We start from the raw sequence: 20474 nt of genomic DNA, 5'->3' as shown, positions 1-20474 counted from the left end.
TGAGCAACTGATATTAAGTGCTGAGGTGGAAGGCAAATGTTTTGAGAATGATGAGGGCAGCGAATGTACATATGTGCTTGACACAGTGGATGTATGTATGGATTGTGATGAGAATTGTACGAGCCCCCAATAAAATAATTCTAAAAAATTGTTATAATAAAAAAATTTTTAAAAAAAAAGAATTATGTAGACATGTTACCTGTAACGATCTTTTGCATATCAACTTCCATGAAAGTTTGGTCCTGGGATCTCCATATATAATATGTGAAAGAACAACTTATTTAATAGTAAAACATAACTCATAAATAAGTATCTACTTATCTAATTAAAAAAAAAAAACTCGGCTTGTACAGGAGTATATATGGTAGAAGGTCAATAGTGATATAATGATAGTGTTTATCTCTAGGTAATGAAATTATTATGTATTTTTATTTTCCTGTTCTGTTACTTCTGAACTGTTTAATGCTCCCTATCTATAAAATAATTTTTTTTTAATTGGAAAAGTCTAAACTGAAAGACTGTTTCAAACAAATGACAATTGAACAAAATTGTGATATTCTCAAATAATAAATATCAATGTAACAAAATATTTAGATTTACAAGAAAGCATATCATGTTGAAATAAAATATTTACCTAATACTGAAAGCAAGTTGTATCTGCCTCATTCATGTCTCCATAGGTATCTTGTAAGATCAAAGTGGAAAATCACTACCCCTGAGTCGATTCTGACTCATAGCAGGCCCATAGGGCAGGGTAGAACTGCCCCTGTAGGTTTTTGAGATTTTTTAAAATCTTATGGGTATAGATAGCCTCATGTTTCCTGTGGAGCAGCTGGTGGGTTTGAACTGTTAACGTCAAGGTTAGCAGCCAGTATATAGCCCATTATGCCACCAGGGCCCCTTCTTTTAGGGTCACAATAAGTTAAATACAAAAGAGGGTATTATGGGCTATGCTAAGAGTATTCATGACACTTAGATTTTAAAAAACATCTCATTAAAGAAAACTAAACCAATTACATCATCTTCAAAATACGTAAAAACTAATAAACAAAGATAAGTCAAAAAGTGTTAGTATAAAATTTTAGAAACCTTTATTAAAACAAATGTAAAGCTATTGTTTCTCAACATATCCTCCATCTGTGTCTACATACAATTCTGAAGGTGGTATTTCTACCTCTTAAACTCTCCCTAGAGAATTCGGCACTCCTCAATTTATACAACGTCAAAAGAGCAGTTTGGGCATCCGCAAGGAACTCAAATCATACTCCTTTTCATTATTATTTGAGTTTTAGAAAACAAAAAGTCTGCAGCGCATGATGAGATTGGAGGGTGAATTGGGTAAGATTTTTCGACAAAATTCACCCTTGCTATCTTCAAATAATAAACAAGTACATTGTCGTGATGAAAAAAATTTCACTGCAACTTTCCTGGTCTTTTTCACACCAAATGCAGATTCACCTTTTCTTAAAACTCCCTAATTATCTCTCGAAATTATGCTTTTGGAGTTCCAAAAGGCAGTCACCATAGCCATCCAAACTGCCCTCTGCCTTGAATTTAACTGGACCAACAGATCTCCGCAGAAGCCAGTTTTGAGTGGATCTTTTATTATGAACGCACCCAAACAAGATTAAGAAAAGAAACTTTCCTGCGGTAATTCACTGATTGCAAAGACAGTTTTCTAATCATTTGGAATAAACTCATGCATATTTGTACTGAGATCCTAATAGCAATATACTTTTTGACTTACCCTAATGTGTATGCATGTATGAGCTCATTCCTAATTATTCTGTATTGTTTTCTTCATTATAAAACAACCAAAATTCTGTATCTGTTAAAAAATTATTTCACACTTCTATATTAATAACTGCTAAGATAAGTATTTCAGCTATTACGACAATTGCTGAATGAATTCTTTTTAAAAAGTAAACACCTAACTCACTGCCATAAAATTGATTCAGACTCATAGCACTCTACATAGGGTCTCCAAGACTATGAATCTCTATGGGAGCAGATAGCCTCATCTTTCTCCCGCAGCTGGTGGTTTTGAACCATATACCTCATAGTTAATAATCCAAAGTTTACCCCCAGTAGCTTTAACAGGCTCCAAAAAGTTCCTAGAAAAATTCCTTTTGAAGTCCACTCATACAGAAGAGAAAATTTGCAAAAAAAAATCAATTCCAAAAGGAAAAAAATGGTTTTATTAAGGAAGAACAAGGAATATTAAAAAACATAGGAATATTTATGGGGTTTTAAACTAAGCTTTACTGTAATGATGCAAGTTACTTAAGAAGGTAAACACTGCAGGAAATATTTGTAAAAAACTATAAGAGCAAAAGGATAACCATTCAAAGGGAAAACGTACAATGAATTAGGAAGTTGGTCATTTTTAGGTTACACAGACAACACAGCTACTAACTTAGACATGACCTACAACCAAGAAAGACATGTGGCGGACAGCAGGCCTCAATCCTACAATATCACTAAAACATTTTCACACTTAGCATGTGCATGTCATAGATATTTCTGTCAACTCATAGTATTCCTAAATCAAAAATGTAGCATAGTGGAAGATAACTACATGGCCCAAAATACTATTCCTTGAAGTAATGATGATGACCAAAGACTACAACCTTCAGTATGAATGACACCTCAACATTTAAAAAAAAAAAAAAAGAAAATTCCTCACAATTGGACCAACAAACAACATCACGATAAACAGAGAAAACGTTGAAGTTGTTAAGAATTTCATTTTATTTGGATCCACAATCAATGTCCAGGGAATCAGGAGTCAAAAATCAAATGATACTACAGTGGGCAAATGTGCTGCAAAAGAACTTCTCTAAAGCTTTAAAAACCACTGCTGTCATCTTGAAGGCTGCAAGCCATGGTATTTTCAATCACCTCACATGCGTGGGCAAGCTGACAATGGAAAACTGATGCATCTGCAATACGATGCTGGTGAAGATAAGGGCTGCCAGAAGAATGACAACTGTCTTGGGAAAAGAATAGGCAGAACGCTCCTAAGAAACAAGGGTGACAAGACTTCACCTCTTGTGCTTTGAACATGTCATGAGGCGAGCCAGTGCCTGGAGAAGGGCACTGATGCTTGATAAAATAGAGGGTCCCAGAAAGAGCAGAAAAAAGAGGGTCCCAGAAAAAGACTCTCAACGAGGTGCACTGACAGTGGCTGCAATGAGCTCAAACATGGTCACAACTGGGAAGATGATGCAAGTCAGTGTAGTATTTCATTCTGTGGTATGTAGGAGCATTAGGAGTCTAAAACAACTCAACAACACCTAACTAAAAGAAACATAGTAACAAAAATCACGTAGTTTTTAAAACAGGTGTTTTTGCTGTACATGTCAGAAATTCGCACCCCAACAGTGTGAACTTCCCTAACAACAAAGCAAATATTCTTCAAGCATTAGTGTTATTTATATAATTTCTTTTAGTAGTCCAACTTACCGAGTGCCATCTGCTTTCCAGCTTACTTTATAAGGCTTCTGTTCTAGAAGTTTAATATTCTGCTTGTCCATGGAAACAGGCTGTGCTCCAGGGAATCCAGACCTTAAATGAAAAACATTTTATTACTATTTATGACTGGTATTCACACAAAGCAATCCACATCTTAAATCAACCTCACGAGTCACATATTTATCACAATCATGTTCTCCCTATCATGAAATTACCAAATGGCCTAACAGCAGCTTCCACAGAAGTGTGAACAAAAGTTATCATTTTCTTGACATTTTAGAATGCAGGTTAACAAGTTCTTATTCAGTGTTTCCCACAGTGTAGGCGATATCACCCCTTCGGAGACTCTGGAATCAGCCAGACAGGCTGCAAAATCCTAACTTATAGGTTAGAGTACAAAAGTTTTCAAATTGCAAAGGGGCACTGAGTAAATTTTTTTTTTAAGGGGGGGTGATAGACCAAATACGTTTGAAAGCCTGTGTTTTAAATTATTCTTGCTGCACTATATAATGCAGGTGACCTACTGGTGCCATGGGTTAAGCAATGGGCTCCCAGCCAAGATGTGGGCAGCTCTAGCCCCCAACCATTCCACAGGAGAAAGATGAGGCAGTCTGCTTCTGCAGAGATTTATAGCCTGGTAAACTGGTAAACTCTCTGGAGTAGTTCTACTCTGTCCTATTTAGTCACGGTGAGTCAGAATCAATTTAACAGCAGTGGATTTTGTTTTCCAAAGCCTCAGAATTCTTAGATAAGGTCAGTATGAATCAGAGACAATTTGCTGGCAGTGGGTTTCTGGATTGTTCTAACAACTATTCAGTTAATTTAAAAATATTAACGTACTTGTTCTAAAAATAACATAGGTATGTTAACAAGTCTTTTACTTAATGGAAAAACTTGGCTCTATTATCTTACAATATCCGATACTCTTATTTCTCCATCATGACACTGCCAACTTTGCATGATACTAGAGATTTGGTAAATTCCATTCAAAAGATGCCCAAACAGACGAAATGTCAGTCAAGATTAAGGTACACCTTAAACACAACCTTTTATTTCTCCAAAATTTTTATATTTTAGTTAAAATTAGTTGTAGTTGATTTATCTGGTTTATAGGTAGATATCACAAGTTTTTAATTATGTATTTATATTACAATGTTTTTAACAATAGTCCTGTTTTACTGTATCTCAGCTCTATGACAATTTTCTGCCACAAATAACAATGCTCAATAGAAATGATCACAGACTGGGTGTTGTGAGCAACAAGAACAGTGAACTTTCTTCTGGGGTCCTATCCCATGAAATGCTTGATGGATCTTTTCAAGTCATGGAGCAGAGCAGAACACACAAAGCTAATTCTCCCAACTGATTAAAGAAAAACTATAGTTAGTCTTTACCTCTTCTCCCTTGGTAAACTGTTACGACTCAGCAGCAATAGAATCCAAGACACAAAATAAACACAGGCGGCTTCAAAAATGTTGTGGAAAAATGGAATTAAAAGATAAGGTAATTTTCCCTAGAAACTTTGCAAAGCCCCCTTGTACTATAGAGTGATAATCTCTGTAGCTGTTAACAAAGAAGGCACCATCAATGTCTGTGTTCATTTTTTTAAAAAGTGTTAAGACATTAAAATGCTTATTACCCTTCCCAGGCACAGAACTGATGGCACTTCTGCTGCACCTCTCCTAACTTTGGTTGAGTTGTCACTTGGGTTACACCTCTAACAGTGATTCCTTCCAAGAAAATAGCACCCTTAAAATAAAAGGAAAAGAAAAGTATTTTATTAAGAGTTCAAATCCATTTGCCAAGAATAGACTGAAAGACAGATTAGTTTACCCTCACATATCTGAGCAAATCAATTGGTAAAACAAAAATGCTTAGCAGTCTATAAACTGTCCTGGGATGGTATTCTAGTTTTTTTTTAATCCAGCATGTGGTTTTGATTGTACACCTGTTACCCAGTATGTGCCCAACACTGCCAAAGACGTCTATCCGCACTACACTTCAGTAATTACTACAGTAATAATAATGTATAAACCACTGACTGAAGGGAGCCCTAGCAGTGTCATGGTTACACGTTGGGCTGTGATCCGCATGGCTGGCAGTTCCAAACCACCAGCAGCTCCTCGGGAGAAAGACTAGGCTCTCTCCTCTCCTAAACAGTTATGATCTCGGAAACCCAGAGGGTCCCCCTAAGAGTCAGCACTGACTCGATGGCAGCAAGTTTGGTTGGGGATTATCACTGACTGAGAGTCATTTTACAAACTTTCTCTCTAATCAGTAATTCTGCAAAGTAGATGGTACTGTGTTCATTTCACAGAGGAGAACCTGAGGCCCAGTGATCCTATATAATTTATTCAAGCATTAGAATCAAAAATAGAACCCAGGTATACACTCTATTAAACCATTCGCCAATAATTCATACCTAGAGACAAGGAGAGATGTAACACATCATTAGTGGGGTACAGATTTTAAGAGGATAAGCACTCAAAATCTACAACTCTATGAGTTAGAATAAGAGTAGGCAAAATGGCTAGGCCACACTGACTGGAATGCATTAATATGAAAACTAAATATTCTCATCATTTAATTTTTAATTTGAATTCCCTAACTTAGAACTGCATAAAGTATCTTATTATAGCTCACAGTAAGCACATTTTTGAATTAGAGAAGTGAAGCAGATGGAAATTTTATACATCAGACCCCTTCCTAAAAATATTAAAAACCAAATATATAGTCTAGATTTAAGCTACAACTACTCTCAGACACATAAAGGATGGCATCAGTCTCATGAAAAATCTATAAAACAACTTCAGTTGTTAACGAAATTGGGGAATAAAAAATTAGGCCTACAAGCTGCAATGATCAATGTTCTGGCAAAAACGTAGCAGTCTGATGACAATGCTAAATAGCATAGATTTTCCCAGTTTTATAAGCAGGTTAAGTTCACAATGAACAAATGTTTTCTAATGTCAGATGGTTCAGCTAAGCACTGAACTGCTAACAACAAGGTCCCACCTTTCTGTAGGAAAAAGATATTGGGAGTGTGTACTTTAATAGGTACATCTAACTAATCAAGAAAATGTATCATTAGGATTTTTTTTGTTATCGTTAGTTTTAGTCCATGAAAGGATCCCAGACATTATCTCAAAGGAGCAAGCAATGTACCTGCTAAGTCATATTCTCATAAGTAATAGCATACACTCAAAAGATGAAAAAGGTGTCTTTGCTTTCTTAGAGGCCAGGAAGAAGTATTACTGTCATACACCCACGAGCCCCGACAGCACAGTGAGTGATGCATTGGACTGCTAACACAGCAACAGTTCAAATCAAGGCAAAAAGATAAAGGTGTCTGCTCCCGGAAAGATTTATAACCTGGGAAACCCACAGGAGGCAGTTTTAAGCTGTCCACAGGGAAATTAAAGAGTCAGAACTGACGTCATAACAGTGACTTTGAATGACTCATAAACTCCAGGAGACTCTGGGGCAATGTGGGATAAGCACTGGACTGCTAACAGCAAGGTCAGTGATTCAAACACACGGGCCCACCCCACTGGAGAAAAATAAGGATGTCTGCTCCTATAAAGATGTAGTCTCAGAAATGCTATATAAAGTCTCTATGAAGTCAGAATGAACTCAAAGATAGTGGCTTTCATTTTTCGTTTAGGTTATAAATCCAAACAGAACTATCATAATAATCTGAATAAAAGCAATCATAATTATATTAATTTAAGAGTCAGGAAAAGAGAACTCTATTTTACAAAAATAAATTCTGATACTGAAAACATCCACTGAAGAATTCCAGTAGACAACTAAAAATCACATGGTACATATAGACAGGAAAATGAAACAACTGAAATTAAAAGCTCAATGGAAGAATTTACAACAGCAATAATAAAGCTGTGAAGCAAATTAGTAAATTGTTAAGGTAGGTCAGAAGAAAATATCCAGGCTGCAAAGTGAAGAAACAAAGCAAGAAAACACCAGAGAATGAAGTGACTGCTAAGGCGATCTGCTCCAGTAAGGTTGTCTTATAAACCCTACACAGTGTCACCATGTGTCCGAATCAGTTAGATGGCAATGAGCTTAGTTTGGACTATTTTTTTTTCCTCTTAGTAACTGGCGAAATGAAATAGAACAAAGATTTTATTTTACCTGTCCGATTTATTTTGACTAAAGTATTATGTCCATCTTAGCGGTCTTTCTCTTAATATTGATGAAGTTCATTGCAAATATTGGGATTCAATGATGCTTCAATATAAAATAGATATTATTCTCAAGATCTAATCCCAATGAAAAAGAAAAAAAAACAACAAAACCTGCAATATGTATCCCATTTTGCAGAATAGTAGGAAAAACAGTGAAGGCACTGTCGTGAACCACTGTCTACTAGTAAATGAGCTGTGGCATTTACAGTTCTACTGCAACGTCACACCTAACTTTTGTTAGGAATTTCACGAATTAGCCCCATACCTGCCCTAAACTTTCCCTTTGACCTATCCCACATACGTGTGCAGGTGAAAATATGCAAGTACAACCTGTACTTCTCTTAAGACTTCATCCCACACACGTGGGCAGGTAAAAATATGCAAGTACAACCTGTACTTCTTTTAAGATTTCCCTGTTAGTCCTCCCCCTCCTCTCGGGCCAGGACAAGGAGATCTAGAGGCAAAGTTACAGTACATTCCCATTAGATCATTTTACTGGGATCTTACCATACTCTGCAAAGAAATAATTTCTCAACCTAATACCTATGAGTTCTCTGGTTCACCTAAGAAACAAAAACAGGCTAATTGTATCTACCTGTAATTTTTCTCTTGCAATTTTCCTCATGGCTATCAACATTTGGAAATAGCCAGAATGTAATCAGCTTATAATCGTAGCTAAAGCAGATCAACACTTCAGTTTCACAAATTTTTTTTTCATTTTCACAAATCTTAATCAATAAACTTAAAAAAGATAAATGTGAATAAAATGTTTCTAAACATTACCAATTTTAACCGTTCCTTTCTCCTTTTGCCAAAGGAAGTACTTGACCCAGGTTCTGAATCTTTTTTACCATCTTCATCCTCATCCTCATCCTCTTCATCTTCAAAACACCAATCTGGCAATAGAGGTGGGGGTGGTGTTTCTTCTATATCACCATAGCGACGAAAAAGTTCTTTCAAATAATCACCCTTATAAATTCCCGGAGGTCTGGCTTGGGCGAAAGTAGCAACTGCTGCCTCAATACTATAGGAAATAAAACAAACATCAGACAAGGTCTTCACTTAAGACAGACTGATCAAAACTCATTATATTCAAGGGTCCATATGAAGTATTAACAGGGGTTTAATCAAATGGGCTAACTGCAGTCCCCACTTTTTAAGTCAACCAATCTATTAAGGAACAAGGTCATTATGAAAGTTTTAATATACTAGAGATATAGTCCTTAAACTCATATGCTATGACTGTAGAGAGAGAGAGACAGACATAGGTAGGGTCTGTGAAAAAGAATTTTTGAAAAAGCTTTGAAGACCGATCTAAGGAAGAAGGACCATCAAGGCAATGTGAATAGCTGTGCGGAACAGTAAAAGCATTGTACTTTAAAGGACTCAACAGATGAAAGCAAGAAGAGTATACAGAGGTCATCAGAGAGAAGCTTTGAATCTCAAACAGGAGCCTGGGGTCATGGTGTTGAGCACTTCAAAGGTCAGACCTATAAATACATGTAGTACAGAATCTCTGAGAATATATGAGTAGGAAATGTATATCAGATGTATACTTCACTTCAGCTGACTACACCCAGGGAAGGGCCTACAGTGTAAAAGCCTTTGTAAACATACACAGTGACCCATCCCTCAATCGATCTATCTATTCAGTTAGCAATACACCATTTTCTTAAGAATTTCAGCTAACTAATTGTCTAATCTCGGACTTAAAATGGCACTTCACAAATACAGGTCCTTAAAAGAATGCTGACTAGTTTAAATTAGGTTGATTGTCCTTAAAACACTCCTATAGCATCATAAACTGTCACTTTAAAAGAAAATGTACTGTTAAAATGGAAAATAACAGCCATAGTAACTTCCAGAGCTGAAATACAAGCACAAAATGTTGGGACAACTTGTCTCTGGTAATTCTGTAAGAAGTGAAAATAATAGGAAGCAAAAATATAGTATATGGGGCTCAAAAGCTCTCAATTAAAATTCTGCTTAGTACAACACATTAGCAGATGATATTCTAAAGACTAGCCATATGTAAAATGAAAACTATGTGAAACTACCTTAACCATGACTTCACCAAAAATGTAGCAATATAAATGCTAAAACAAAAACAATACAACTTTTTAAATCAAGGCCTAAATATAAAGAGGCTTCAAAAAGTTAGAAATAATGTAATTAAAAGATAATGGTATTTTCTCATCTACTTTTTGATGCCCCTTCATATGTTCGCTTGCATTAGAAGAGGAAATCAGTACCTCCAATCCATTTTCTCCACCAAAAAGGCACATATGAGGAAACCAGTGCGGTTGAAACCGTGGGTACAGTGAACACCTGGAAAAGAACACTGGTTTAAAACTGATAATCCACTTCAAATGTCGTTTACTCTAAAATTCCAACTGGCAAGCTTCGGAATATTTAAATAACTTTATACAATAACTATATTAAAGAAAGAAAATATTCTCTTAACTAGGAATAACTTACTAGTTTAAGTTACTTCAAATCTAATTTATAGCACTAGCTACATGGTTAAATAGAATACACTGGTTTATTGGTTAAACACTGTGTCTATTGTCTAAAACGGTCTTTTAACTGAAAGATATCAAGTGTTTTACTAAGGATAGACATGCAGGCAGAACAGGCAGTGAGAGTGGAAGTAAACAAATGAATACACAAGGCTGTCAGAAAGGGTTAACACATATTTCCGAGGCTAGGGGGGCAGGGAGTGAATGGAAGACTGTAACTCCCACTTACAGTTATTGACCTGGGTGATTCCCTCCATCCTGAGATGTTTCCTAGGTCATTGATTTGCTGAGATATAAATAGCTCCCTATGGCTCCTTAAAAGAGCCCTGGTGCTGCTACGGTTAAGGACTCACCTACTAACTAAAAGGCCAACTATTCAGACCCAACTTGCTCCCCTGGAGAAAACACCTGATGATCTCTACGAAAAAAAACTCAGCATAAAAACTCTATGGGGAAATTCTACTCTTTTGAAGAGGGTCTCAAAGAGTGAGAATGGACTGAACACACACAAGAAGGGTCAGTGGTTGAGTGGTAGGGTAACTACAAATACATATCTGTGTATATACATACATATATATATATGTTTGACAGAGGACATGTGTATGTATGTTTACTTTTGCTGCAAATATAACCATGAATGTAATGGAGCATACAGAGGACAAAGATGAAAACTCTTATACACAACCAAACACCATGAGGGAACCAGTCACTGAGCTTAGGGGAAATAAGTCCATAGTTTCAGGCCAATTGGCGTAACACAGTTCACAAAAACAATGTTCTACATCTCAATTTGGTGAGTAGCAACTGGGGTCTTAAAAGCTTGTAAACAGCCGTATTTGTACCACTTTGTGTCTCTTCCCATTCAGAGAAAGGAAGAGTAGCAAAAATCAAAAGACACATAGAAATAATTAGTGCAATGGACTATCAGTTTACACAACCATGAAAACACAACTAGATGAAGCCCAGCTACCACTAACAACCACTGTGAAAGGGATCACATTAACACCCTGGGTAGAATAGGAAAAAAAAAACATGGAACAACTCAAAACCATACACAAGACCAGACTTGCTAGTTGGAAGGAGGCCAATGGCTCTTGCTCTAAAGGTCTGAAACTGAACTCACCTGTGTTTGCAGGGGCAGTTATTTAATGTGACTTTTCTAGCCAAAGTCTCTCTACTCCCGCCAAACAACCTTTCCTGCAGGGGTCTGGTATGAAGGTGGGGGAAGATACTGATAGGATTCACGTGTGAGTTAACTGCACACAGGATTCCCTGGAATGCCATTCTGCAGCGTACAAAATGAGCCTTCTGAGGAGGAGGAGGAGGGATCTCATTACCAGCAAAAACCAGGAGTGGGGCACGTCCTCTGGACCCAAGATCCGTGTACAGTGTACAGTGAATCTCCTGGATCCAGATGACAGCTATAACAGAGGAACAGCAGCTGAACTAGGAGCCAGAGCATGAAGCAGAGTGATGGAATTCTCAACCCACAGAGCAAGAAAAGCTGAATGTTTCTGTGCACGAGGCTGGTTTACAGAATGGAGTGCACCTGGGCACTTAAGTGGGGAAGTTGGACTTGCTGACCCATGGAAGTGAAGTAAATGCCTTTGGGCTGTAGTTTACTGGAGTGGGGGTGCCTCTGGGCACTTAATTCAGGGAGCTGGGTTTGCTGATGCAAGGAGCTTGAGTGGAATGTCTTCAGGTGAGGCTTATAGAGGAGTGGTCTGCCCCTTCGGGCATTTATTAACAGACCTGAACCTTTGTGACATGTCCTGATAAACAAGTACCTTACCCCTTTCTAACTGGCACTACAACTTGTAAAACTATGATCTGAGTGCTATAAACCTTCACCTAATTCACAATAGTTTTAAAAATTTTAGACCACTACTGATTCTGCATCTTATTTTTACTCTAATAAGATTAACTATTTTTATGAATAGGAAATATAAGACTAACAGAATACTAACTGCCAATTGACTGATTAATCCAATGTAAAAAAATTCTTTTCTTTGCTATAAAAAGAATTTTTCATCTTATCCTATTATATTTCAAAAAACTGATAACAGAACTTTTAAAGGGACTATTTACAAAACCATCATCAAAACAAATCTACAAAAAACATGGAAGAATGTTTCTCATATAAAAATTACAATAATTAAATATCCTACAAGCTTAGTTTAAAATGATTATTTTTCAATGTTAAAAAACATGGGGATTTTCTTGTTATTGTTTCCTTTTTTATGTTGTAAGAATGGGTCCATCTGGACCAGGAGTTGGCAAACTTTTCAGACAGAGCCAATCCTATCCCTCAAAACAATTTAAAGATTATTCAAAAATCATAAATAGTTTTACAAATAAATAAAACCATATAAATAGCATCCTTTAAAAATTTTAAATGACACTAAAATTTTATTTTCATTTTGACTTTTACTTCAGAGCCATCTATACGTACTAAAAGAGCTTCATAGAGCTGGAGAGTCCCAGTTTGCCAACCCCTGACCTAGGGGCAAATAAGTCATAGTTTGTAAATAACGATTGGCTCATTATTAACTATTTCAAGCCAACTTCTTATTCAAATTTATCTTCATTTTCTACATGATCTAGGTAATTAAACAATCAATTTCCACATTTCAAGTGGGAAGTCTGCACATACTACTGTGAAAAGGTAGTCCTAACAGAGGAACTATATCCTGGGTTGTTCCTGGTACTTTCAAGTCGATCCCTATTTCCAGTTAGAACTTGCCACTTCTCTAATAACCTGGGTAATCGTATTATCTGAGTTCTATGTGGCCATTGCAATAAATTCTCAAGCCCAGCAGAGTACACAGTGCCACGAGAGGGATGGTTAGTGTCAGAATTGAGAAAAGGTCACAAAAGTGAGGGTATGTCCAAATTTTAACTCATAACACTCTCACTCAACCGTTGATCTTGATTTTCCTCCCCGTTTGTGAAGTTACAGGAGCTCAGTTATCACCCACACACCATTCTTACTTGTACCTTTTTGGATTCTAAACCACCCTGCATGCCCTTGTTCTGTTGAATTACTATTTCTGTGTACAAGATCCAAGATCCACAGGAGCACGATGAAAGTATGGAGTTAGCACTCTGCAATGTTATCCACAATTTATGATCCACACAGCCAAGTGCCTTTCAATAAAACAAAGGAAAATATTCTTCTGTTCAGTATTGGTATTCTTTGTTCCACATCCTCTTCTGAATTCAGCTAGAACTTCTAGCAGTTCCCTGGAGAGTACTGCTGCAACCATTTTTTTTTAATATATTCAACAAAATCTTACATGTGATCATCATACTATTTATTATTCAATAATTTCCACATTCTATTGGATCACTTTTCTTTGGACTGGGCACAAAGATGGATCTCTCCCAGTTGCTTGGCCAGGTAGCTAGCTTGCAAATTTCTTGGCATAGCCTAGTGAGTGTTTCCAGTTCTGCCTCAATCTGTTGAAACATTTCGACTGGTAGACAATGAATTTCTGGAGTCTTATTTTTCAGAAATCCCTTCAGTGCAACTTGGACTTTTCCTTCAAAACCATCAGTTCCTGATCAAATGCTACCTTCTGAAATGGTTGAGTGTCAAACAGTTCTTTTTGGCACAATGACTCTTACATATTCCTTCTATCTTCTTCTGATGTTTCCTGCATCATTCAATATTTTTTGCCCATAAAATCTTTTACTGTTATAATCAAGGCTTGCTGTTTTTTCCTGCAGTCCAGCATTATCAATTCATTTATTAAATGTTGGTATGAAACTAGAAACTATGCCACCAGTATTTCAAATAACAGCAAAATCACCCATGGTGATCGGGTTTCAGAGGAGCCTCCAGGCTTAAACAAAACAGGAAGGGCCCAGAGATCTACATCCAAAAAAACTGGTCAGTGAAAACCTTTATGAAATGAGTGCTGGTAGATAAGCCCCTCTGGATGAGCAACACTTAAAATACGACTGGAGAACAGCTGCTTCCTCAAAGTGAAACCAACCTTAATGATATGATATACTACCTTCCCATAGCACTCTAGTTTTCTGCTAGGTCCCTTAATTCACTACAAGGACCACACACAACTCACAGACAAATGCTCATGATTGTGGGGTTTATTAAGGAAGTGAACAGTTACAGTTTAGATGAAAAATGCTCAAGGTACAGTTGTTCAGTCAGGACATGTTACCAAAAAAATTAATTTTTTTAGGGCTGCCCCTAAAAACTTATTAAAATGCCACTCACTTCATAAAAAGCCTCAACCAGAAGGCTCTCAGTTCCCATTCCATGGGTCAGCAAACCTAGCTTCCCTAATTAAGTACCCAGAGGCACACCCCTCCAAACTAGTGTTTTGTCCCATAGCACTTGGCTTTTACTTGCTCTGTGGACTGGGAAGTGCACACAACTCTGCCTCATGTTCTGTTGTGCTGCTCTTCGTATGTCAAAGCCGTCTACTGAATGAAGGAGGTTCAATGTGCAGGGATCGCCAGGTCCTAAAGAACATGCTCCACTCCTAGCTCTTTTCTCTCTCTTGCTGGTAGTGAGATTCCCCTTCTGCTTCTGAGATAGTTCAACTTTATACCCAGCAGGATGGGAATCATTCACAGCTGAATCCTATAATCAGTACCTTCCCCCACCTTTGACTCAGACCCATCACGAAAAGGTCCTTTTGTAGGAGTTTTAGATACTGTGGTTAAGAGTCACATTATATAACTCGCTGCTCTGCAGAGGCAAGGCGGATGTAGTGAAACTTTGTGTACTTTCATTTACTGATGTGACAACTCAAAATGAAAAACAGCAGCTGCAAACATCCACTAATAATCATAATGTAAACTTATATAAAATATGAATCAAGAAAAACTGGAAGTTGTCAAAAGTGAAATGGAATGTCTGAAGATCAATATCTTAGCTAGAAATAAACTTGTATTGGCCCTTTTGAATCAAAAACATAGTTTACGATGTCTGGAATGACAAACTGAAGAGAAATGACATCATATTCGTCATCAAAAAGGACCCTGCAAATATCCTGAAATACAACACTGGCAGTGTTAGGCTAATATCCATAAGCCTACAAAGAAAATTAGCTAATATACTAGGTATACTTGTGTATAAGTCGAGTTTTTCAGCACATTTTTTAATGGTAAAATTAGGTGCCTCATCTGCTAATTCAGGTCGGCTTATACGCGAGTATATATGGTAACTATTATTTAAATTTCCCCCACTAACTACTAATGCCCAAAAGGAAGAACTTTACCATTTTTACCAGCTTCTACAGTCTGAAATTAACCACACATGCATTTGAGACTTGCTCATAATTACTGGCAATAGGAATGCAAAATAAAAAAGGATCTGAGCCAAACTAAACTCCCTACCATGGAATTAGTAGCGACTCATATCAGCCCCCTTGTGGGTGTCCAAGACTTTAACTATTAATGAGAGTAGGAAGCCTAGTCTTTCTCCTGAGGAGCTGCTGGTGGTTTCAAATTGCCAACCATGTGGATCACAGACCGACAAAATCAAAACTGGGCTTTCTACTACCGTCAAGTTAGTCTCAGAAACCCATGGGAGGTCACTATGAGTCAGCAGGAACTCGGTGGCAGTGATTTGGATTTGGAAAGGTGGATCTGGAAGTAGAAAATATGGTCTTAGTCTAACTGAAAAAGATGGCCTTGGTGACAGAAATAATGCCAAATACTGCATGATAGAACTTTGCAAGACCAATGACCCTAGCAGATATCTTTGTCAGCAATATACATGGTAAATTTAATCATGGACCTTATCAGATGGATAGGACAGGAATCAAATGAGCACAAAAGCATCAGTCGGAATAAGTCCAGAAGTCAACTGTTCACATGACACAGTTCAAGTGGAAGCTGGAAAAAATTACACGTAGTCCATCAAAGCCAAAATCCAGTCTTGAGTATGTTCCATTTGAATTTAAAGACCTTCTCATGAAGATATTTGACTCATTTAACACTAATGCCCTACAAAGACCAGATGAGTGGTGGGATGTCATAAAAGGACATCATCTATGAAGAAAGCAAAAAGAAAGAATGAGGTCAGTAAAAAATTACGGAAGCAGGAGGAGAAAATTCATTAAAAAGGAAAGAAGGAAAAGTCCAAATCTGATATCAGGAGAGACCCTAAAACTTATGCTTGAACAAGGAGTAACGAAAACAAATAAATGTTAAGTAAAAGCCAAAGAGACTTCAAAGGGCTAGCAAGGCAGAGTATTACAATGAACTGGGCAAAGACCTGGAGTTAGAAAACCCAGGGAAGAACACGCTAAGTGCCTCTCAAAATGAAGGAGCTGAAGAATACAAGCTGCAAAGTCCATACGGAAGTGTTCTATTCTAATACACAGTGTCTACTATTTACTAAGAAATTGGCTGTTTCTCTCAACACAAAATTGATTTTTTAATTTCCCCAATTCATAAAATTCCCACCCTCAAAATAATTTTTACCTGTATGTGCACAAATACACTATAACCCCAGAATCTTTTAACTATTAATTATAATTTCTCTAAAAAACTTACAGATTTTTGGTAAATCATTTGGAAGCAATGCCTAAGTTGAACTAATATGACATTTTTAACCCCTATTTCTCACTTAGGGTGAATATTCCTATATTTATCTTATAAATGTTACTGTGCTAAGAATAAATCCGTAATTGTTACTGTTTTCGGTTATGGGTGCTGCCTAACACGCAGATTTTCTAAAAACAACAAAAATCAAGACACTGTTGTTAGGTGCCATCAAGGAGTACTGGTACAAAATCACAGAAACCTTTACTAAACAAAATTCTCAAAATGTGAAGCTCTTCTTTCTCAGAATATCCTCCCCATCTAGGTCTACACACTTTGGAAAGCAGTGTTCTATCTCCCATCCTTCCCTGTAGAATGCTGCACTCTTCAATTTACACCACATCAAAACAGGTTTTAGCATCCTCAAAAGATTAAACCTGTGCTTCCTTTCAGTGTTCTTTGGGTTTTCAGAACAAAAGAAGTCTGAAGGGGCAAGACTTAGGCCAAAAGTGGATAGGGATAGGCTCCCAATGAAATGCTCACATTCTCAGAAAGCTACAAGGTGCTCTGCTGGGATGGGAAAAATCTGTGGCATAACTTTTCTGGTCATTCTCTCACCTATGCCATTTCCCTTTTTCTTAAGTCCACAAAAATATCCTGTTCATCGAGAAAATCTATCATAATTACCCCTTGGAGATCCCAAAACCCAATTGCTAAAATCTTCTCGAGCTGACCTATCATTTTTCAGATATTCCTTAAAACACTTGATCCATGTAAAAACTGTTGCTTTACGTGGGGAAGCATTCCAGTGAACTTGCTCCAAAGCTTCATGTCTTAGGAAGCTGTCCACTTAAATTTTGTTAAAAATCTGCTATTAACCCTACCCTCAAAATTGCTCCCCTGCAGCTTCACCATGGCACAAAAGTATGTTTTTGTTTTTGAAAGGCGCCAAAACAAGACAAAGACAAGTGCACTGCCAGATAAAGCTGTTATGAAAACTGTATTTAAATATGTTTATAATTTCTCACAGTGTCTGCAGGGCAACCAGGAGGCATAACTTAATAGGAGCTGTTATGCTTCTCAAGGAGCCTTGGCGGCACAGTGACCAAACTCGCAGCTGCTACCAAAAAGGATGGTCATTCAAATCCCTCAACGGAGGAAAGATGTGGCAGTGTGCTTCCAAAAAGACTGATATCCTTGGGAACTACCATGGGCAGTTCTACTGTCAATAGGGTCAATATAAGTCAGAATTAACAAAAATGGGCATGGGTTGTTTTTCTTAAAGAGTTTTGGTTTTGGTTTTTAGGGGGTTGGTAACTATTACCATTAATAGCTACCATATTTTATTTTTTATAACGCTTCTCATATTTAAGTGTGCATAAAAATCATCTGAGACTCTTATTATTTAGATTCTAAGACTTCATTCTAAAAGTTTTCATTCTGTAGGTCCAGTTGGGGCTCTCAAACACACATTTTGAATAAGCATCCTTAGGTGAGTTTCATACAAGCAGACTAGGGATGGATTCCGTCTTTGGTAGCAGAGCTGGAATACAACAACTGCTGACCTCCACTTGCTCCTATATACCTATCTTTTCTTCAAATATTTAATCAATCTAAAATGTATTCAGAAAAAGAAGAAATCACAAAAGAAAATATATTTGACAAGAAAAAAGTGTCCCTTACAAAACATTATAAAGTAAGTAAACTAAAATAAATGTCAGAGTACATGTGAAAAGTTCATTTATAGCATCAAAAGTCATCAGCAGAGAACTGCACTGAAACAAATGATAGTTTATGCAGAAAACTTTTAAATTAGATACGCAATTCAAACCAAGCAACATTATACAAAAGACTTCAAAATGTTTGTGGAAAAATGAAATTAAAAGATCACGGAAAATTTTTATGACCTTTTTCCAGCCCTACCATATATATATGCCAGAAAGAACAAAGAACCCCACTCCACGCCGCCCCCCCCCCAAAAGTAAAATCTGTGTGACTTGATTTATTGTGATATTCACTTTACTGCGGTGGGTCCAAAAGAGAAACTCCAACGTATCCGAGTTATGTCTGCACACAGTAAGAGACTGAAAGAAATACTCAAACACATTAAAGATACATGTCTCTGAGAGGAAAGATTAAGATGAGTTTTATTTCCCTGAGATTTGACATTGGTTTTATTGTTGATAGCAATGTAACCAAAAAATGGTTTTTATTTTAAGTGAGGAAACAAGCATATTTTAGCAATCTAAAGCCTGAGCTCTAGTCAGATGTCCTTGATTTAAATCCTGCAGTTTCCTAACCATGATCTAAAACAAGTTACTTAACCACAGTTCCCCTGTCTTTAAAATGGGTGCCATCATCATTTAAAAAATAATCAGTACTCGAGAAAAGCCAGAGATGAATCCACTTAAAATATGGACTAATGGAAACTGATTGTGGTAGCATTTGTACAATTCTACTTGACATGACTGAACTATGGAATGACACATGTGTTGAATCCCCATTAATAATAAATAAAAGCATAAAAAAATGTTCATCTAAAAAATTTTGGATGAAAATGTGTTATTATTGTAGAGGTGAGGTGTAAGAGAAATTAGGGCTTTTCCTTAAACATAAAAATGATGAAACTATCAAAAAAAATTATGAGACTATATGTATGTTCATAAAAGTTCATCTTCTATTGGATAAGCACTATTGACAGGAGGCACTCCATAGCAAGAGTGTACTGATTCACTTGGAAACACCAAGTACAAAAAAAGTGGTAATGTTGATAAAGTAGAATAAAACATACCTATAAGTTCTGGTGGACTTCTCTCATTAAATCGCTCACACAGACGAATAAATGTGTCAGTGTTCTCAGTTGTCGGGCACTCACCATGCCTAATATGAAAAAAGAATTTTTTTAACAAAAATAATTTCAATGAAAGTTTTTAATATGAAAGTCTTAATATTAAAACATGGCTTACCCTTTACACTGAAGTTTTATGTATTTGATTCCTTCTTTTTCTATATCGTTTCTGTCATAGAACCTCGAAGTATTTGTCAGGTCCACCAATAAGCCCATTTTAACCTTAAAAGATTGGGGGGGGGCAGATTAATTAGTAACTGAATTTGTTTCAAAATAGTTAGTTATAAGGAAATACTACATTACAGTTCATCCACATACATTGAGAAGCATTTTATGCTCTCTTTCCTACTGAACTATTAACAGCAAATATACCACTTATTTCTGATACAAGACACTAGAAGGTGGCAAGTATCCAATAAAATAAATGACTTTAACACCAAACTAAAAGGAGCGCTGGTAGCAAAGTGGGTTACACACTAAGCCACAAGCCATTATGAGGGAGAAGCATAGAGCTTTCTAATCTTAGAATTCAGAGCCTTGAAACCTACAGGGGCACTTCTATTGCTCTCTAAGTTCATTATGAGTTGGAAATGACTAGATGGGGAGGGGTGGTGGTGGTGGTGTGTGTAACCCCAAACTAATGATGGAATAAGAGCAAAAGCAAAATAGACTCTAGTGCCAACATCACAAAAACCGACCTAGCACTGAGTGCGCCTTGAGTTATGAGAACATTTTTGAGTTTTCTGCATATGGCTCCCCATTTATGATTAGATAAGAGGTTAGAATAGAAATGGCTTTGGGGGGAGGGGGGAGGGGGGAGGGAGGGGGAAAAATGCGATGACACCAGGGGCTCAAGCGGAAAGTGGGTGTTGTAAGAATGATGAAGTCAACATATGTACTAATGTGCTG

At 36.9% G+C, this 20474-nt stretch overlaps 1 protein-coding gene across 2 annotated transcripts in view; it reads right to left on the bottom strand.

The window, feature by feature from the left end:
- The window catches only part of RNGTT (RNA guanylyltransferase and 5'-phosphatase), a 279701-nt gene that overhangs the window by 244854 nt on the left and 14373 nt on the right, over positions 1–20474 (bottom strand). For both annotated transcript variants that reach the window (XM_045294543.1, XM_004696250.4), the window contains exons 3-8: positions 19684–19787; positions 19509–19597; positions 9932–10007; positions 8463–8703; positions 5114–5223; positions 3466–3567 (exon numbers count right to left, since the gene is read on the bottom strand). In XM_045294543.1, the coding sequence (XP_045150478.1) occupies positions 3466–3567; positions 5114–5223; positions 8463–8703; positions 9932–10007; positions 19509–19597; positions 19684–19787 (722 nt within the window). The remainder of the gene's footprint in view (positions 1–3465; positions 3568–5113; positions 5224–8462; positions 8704–9931; positions 10008–19508; positions 19598–19683; positions 19788–20474) is intronic.

This window comes from Echinops telfairi, unplaced genomic scaffold (genome assembly GCF_000313985.2).
Source record: "Echinops telfairi isolate 266 unplaced genomic scaffold, ASM31398v2 ScPeMD7_3533;HRSCAF=4204_0, whole genome shotgun sequence".
In the NCBI taxonomy this organism is placed as follows: domain Eukaryota; kingdom Metazoa; phylum Chordata; class Mammalia; order Afrosoricida; family Tenrecidae; genus Echinops; species Echinops telfairi.
This window is presented reverse-complemented; position numbering and strand designations above follow the sequence as displayed.